This window comes from Podarcis gaigeae (genome assembly GCF_964106915.1).
Source record: "Podarcis gaigeae genome assembly, chromosome: 13".
NCBI classification, from domain to species: Eukaryota; Metazoa; Chordata; class Lepidosauria; order Squamata; family Lacertidae; genus Podarcis; species Podarcis gaigeae.
The window spans coordinates 13,573,708-13,578,143 of NC_139689.1; the positions used below are offsets into that span (position 1 = coordinate 13,573,708).

The window sequence follows — 4,436 nt, forward strand, 5'->3', positions numbered from 1 at the left end:
GTCCACCACCAATATTACATGTGCCTTTAGGAACATATGTGCATACATGATTCACCCATGAACCCCAAAACACACACGTGTGAGAGGTGGATATGTTGTGGGAATCAAACACATGATGCCTTGAATGTGTGCCTAAACAATTCCAAACCAAGAAACTCACAACACAGAGAATTTCAAAAGCAAACTTTTATTACACTGTGGTCTTGGAAAAAAGATCTCAGTTGTTACAATCTAATCAGTACAGTCACAGGTTTCTTTTAATCCTAGTATCCTAATACATGCACACTCCTAAATGTAAAGAAATAAGAGTCATTTAAAAGGACAAAACAAAACGAATGTGCATAACCCTTAGTTATAGGAACCCCAAGAAATTAGAATAGAATCCAGTGACCTGTATTGGACTTACAGAGGTATAAGTAAGGAGAAGTCAAATTTGGACTTCCCCATCCATCCTTCTAAGAGTGGAGAAAAGTCCACAAGGTTGAAACCTCCCTTCAGTATGGGCTTCAAGTCTGTTTCAATGTGTATTGAAACAATTAATTTCTTGTTAGTAGCATCTTGGTTTGTTCCTATATCTGACCATATATTTACTTGGACTCTAAATTAAGACTAATTCAATATTAACCCCACTGCACCATATGTTGATTTGGGTCTGTATACTGGCTGGCTTTCTTCTGGATCTTCCCAGGTGGGGGGATGAGGGCGGAATTGAGCACAGCCCTAGAATTTGTGCAATTTCTTGCCTTAGGTACCAAAATAAAGTCACTGGTATCCATAGCTCCGTACAGACTGGGACCTGGATACCTGATTGATAATCTTATTCCTTCTGTACCGACTGGTCATTGCAGGTCATTTTGGCCCTTGAGATAGAAAATTCTACTTAAATATGAAGAGTCTCTTGTCTGTGCAGACATTTTTATTTAGACAAAGCTATACAGATGTATAGAAAGTTTGTATGAGTTGTAATTTATTTTAGTCTATTCCATGGGTAGGCAAACTAAGGCCCGGGGGCCAGATCCGGCCCAATCTCCGTCTCTATCTGGTCTGTGGATGGTCCGGGAATCAGCATGTTTTTACATGGATAGAATGTGTCCTTTTATTTAAAATGCATCTCTGGGTTATTTGTGGGGCATAGGAATTTGTTCATTTTTCCCCCTTCCAAAATATAGTCCAGTCCCCCACAAGGTCTGAGGGACAGTGGACCGGCCCCCTGCTGAAAAGGTTTGCGGACCCCTGGACTCTATTGTGGTTTAACATCAGAGTGAAGAAGAAGAAGAAGAAGAAGAGTTTGGATTTGGTATCCCGCCTTTCACTCCCCTTCAGGAGTCTCAAAGCGGCTAACAACCTCCTTTCTCTTCCTCCCCCACAACAAACACTCTGTGAGGTGAGTGGGGCTGAGAGACTTCACAGAAGTGTGACTGGCCCAAGGTCACCCAGCAGCTGCATGTGGAGGAGCGGAGACACGAACCCGGTTCCCCAGATTATGTGACTGCCGCTCTTAACCACTACACCACACTGGCTCACTGTATCCCAATGGATACAAAATAAATCACTGCATATCACACTTATATTCTAAAAAGCTATCTGTGGCAGAGCATTCAGCTGAGAACAGGAAAGTTTAATTCTGTTACGTACTGCTTACCTTCTGGAAGATGCTTGCATAGGAACATCCTGAAACCAGCTGGAATGAATGCCGAGTGTTCTGATTCACCATGGCATTCTACACAGGGAACACACCCCTGCAGCTTACCCACCTATATATAACCTTAACCCTCACAACTCCTGATGACTTGTGGTGGTCCAACCCAATGCAGGGCAATCTGAGACTATCTCATCCAGATACAGCCTAAACCCAGATTGGCCCAGTTTGGTTCAGCCTTCAGCCAAATCCAGGGCAGAGCCCTAACAGAGATGTCTACTGTTCCCTTACGCATCACCAGCCATCTAGTCCAACATCCTGTTTTTACAGTGGCCAGCCATGTCTAGGAGAAACCTACAAACACAACAAGAGCTGAACAGCATTCTCCCAATCATGTTCCCCAAGTAATTGGTATTCTAGGGCATATGGCCTCTGATACTGGTAGTAGCATAGCCATCAGGAGTAGTAGCCATTGATATACTTAACCTCCATTAACTTGTCTAAACAAGACCTCCAAGTTGACGGCCCTCACTTGTGCTAGCAAATTGTGTTGTTCAGGTGTGTGTTGTCTAAAAAAAGAATGTCCTTTTCAGCTCCACTGGATTAAGAGGAGAACCACCTCTCATCCACTTTCTGAACACTGTGTACAAAATGCTAGAGATTTTGTAAATTAAATTAAATAACTAACAATGTTCTCCTCTTTTGTGACACAGAGAGGAGCACCTCATGCTACCTAACATCAGGGCTGGCCCTGAGAGGAAACCTGCCTAGAAAACCTTGAGAGCAGACGTCCAATGGCAGCCTTCATCTTCTTGTTCTTCAAAGCATAGATAGCTGGGTTCAGCAAGGGGGTAATGGAGGTATAGAAGACAGAGAGCATTTTATCAATCATGAACTGGGTGGATGGACGTAAGTAAATGAACATAATGGGCCCAAAGTACATAGTGACCACAATGAGGTGAGATGTACATGTGGAGGTAGCCTTGGTGGTTCTTTCAGAAGAGGACCGGGATCGGATTGTGTAGAAAATGAATCCATACGAGAGAAGCAGGCCAATAAAACACACCAGTGATAAAATGCCACTGTTGGTGACCATCATGACCTCCAGGGGGTAGGTGTCAGTGCAGGCCAACTTGATAACCAAGGGGAGGTCACAGAAGAAGCTGTCCACTCGATTGGGTCCACAAAAAGGCACATTAATGATAAAACCCAATTGCACAGTAGCATGGAGGAACCCACCAGCCCATGAGGCAAGGATAAATGCCATGCAATGGTGTCGGTTCATGAGTGAGGCATAACGGAGAGGATGGGAGATGGCCACATACCGGTCATAGGCCATGACTATCAGCAAAAGCATTTCACTTCCTCCAAAGAAATGAATGAAGAAGATTTGTGCCATACAGCCATCAAAGGAGATGGCTTGGTGTTGAGCAATGTAATCAAAGAGAGATTTTGGGATGGCAAAGGAGGACAGGCAGAGGTCCAGGAAAGCCAGTTGACCCAGCAGAAAGAACATGGGTGAATCTGAAAGGTGGTGATCCCTGAAAATTGCTGAGGAAATAAGAATGTTGCTGAAGAGAGTAGCCACATAAAGGACAAGGAAGAGGATAAATATGAAAAGTTGGGCTTCCCATGTTTCATAGAGGCCCAGCAGAACAAACTCAGTCACCATTGTCTGGTTTTCCCACATCATTCCCTTGTTGCATATCACTGTGTAGGGAGAAAGGAAGGGAAGGGAGAAAGGAGACAGTAATGAGATACTTCCATCACAGCCTTATGTTAAATCAGGAAAGGGTGTATCCGTGTGTTAGCTGCTGTTATTCTTGGCTGGGGTCTGAGTGCTCATGCACACTTCCATTTCCCCTGCCATTTTACCAGGGAAAACCCGTATTTTAGCACTGAACCGTGACAAACAGCGATAGGGTTTTCTGTGGATTGCTCTTTGTTGCAATTTGGCGCTAAAGAGCGGGTTTTCTGGAGGATAGCAGCAGGCAAAGGCAAAACCACTTAGACAAATGCCTAAAAAGCATGGGAGAAGCAGAAAAACAATTGGAAGTGGTCTATACACACACACACACACGTATGTTGAGTCAGAACATTGGTCCATTTAGCTCAGTCTAGTCTACACTGTCTGGCAGGGGCTGTTCAGATCTTTAGGCACATGAACATTCACAAACGTATCTAGGACCTTTCCAATGTAAAGCTATGCTCTACCAATGATTTATTACCCTTCTCCATCTTTTCAGTTCCCCTAAAATATATTGACCTTTTGCCCAATGTTTTGTACATTCACGCACCTCCAACTCAGCAACGACCCACCTTCATAAGAAGTAGACCACTTTCCAAAATGCAACGTAACCCTGGGTAATGTCTGGAGTATAAGTTTTTGGGACTCTTCAGAGCTTCTATAGAAGAGATTGGGGGAGATTCTCAGGAGCGTTACCATCCACAGATGACTGCGGAGAAGAAAGCCTGAGCTGCCTAGTGCTCTCACACAGCTCTTGACTTAGTGGCAGCTCCACCACTAGGGTGGGTGTGACAGAGACCGCATGTCAGGATTCTGGTTTCAGACCTGAGATGCTTTGAATGTACCCCTTTGGTCATCTTCATAATTGAACTGCATCTGCTCTTATTGTGTTGTTCAAAGGTTTACCTTTAAAAACCATCCAACTTAGCGGCAATCACTGACTCCTGAAATACTTTCATCTGCCCTGAATGAACTTCATTGGTGTTTTCTGAAAGATTATTATTATTATTTTGGTATTTCTCAGGGTTCCTGTTTTGGCTACAGTTCTGT

At 43.9% G+C, this 4,436-nt stretch overlaps 1 protein-coding gene across 1 annotated transcript; it reads right to left on the reverse strand.

Annotated features, from left to right (window-relative positions):
* Window positions 1-2,361: 2,361 nt before the first annotated feature.
* LOC310830406 (olfactory receptor 4K14-like) lies at window positions 2,362-3,329 on the reverse strand (the record flags this gene model as incomplete). The annotated part of the gene is made up of 1 exon (XM_083710192.1): window positions 2,362-3,329. One exon carries the CDS (start codon window positions 3,327-3,329, stop codon window positions 2,379-2,381), a length of 951 nt encoding a protein of 316 aa, XP_083566318.1. The 3' UTR covers window positions 2,362-2,378.
* Between the last annotated feature and the right edge of the window lie 1,107 nt (window positions 3,330-4,436).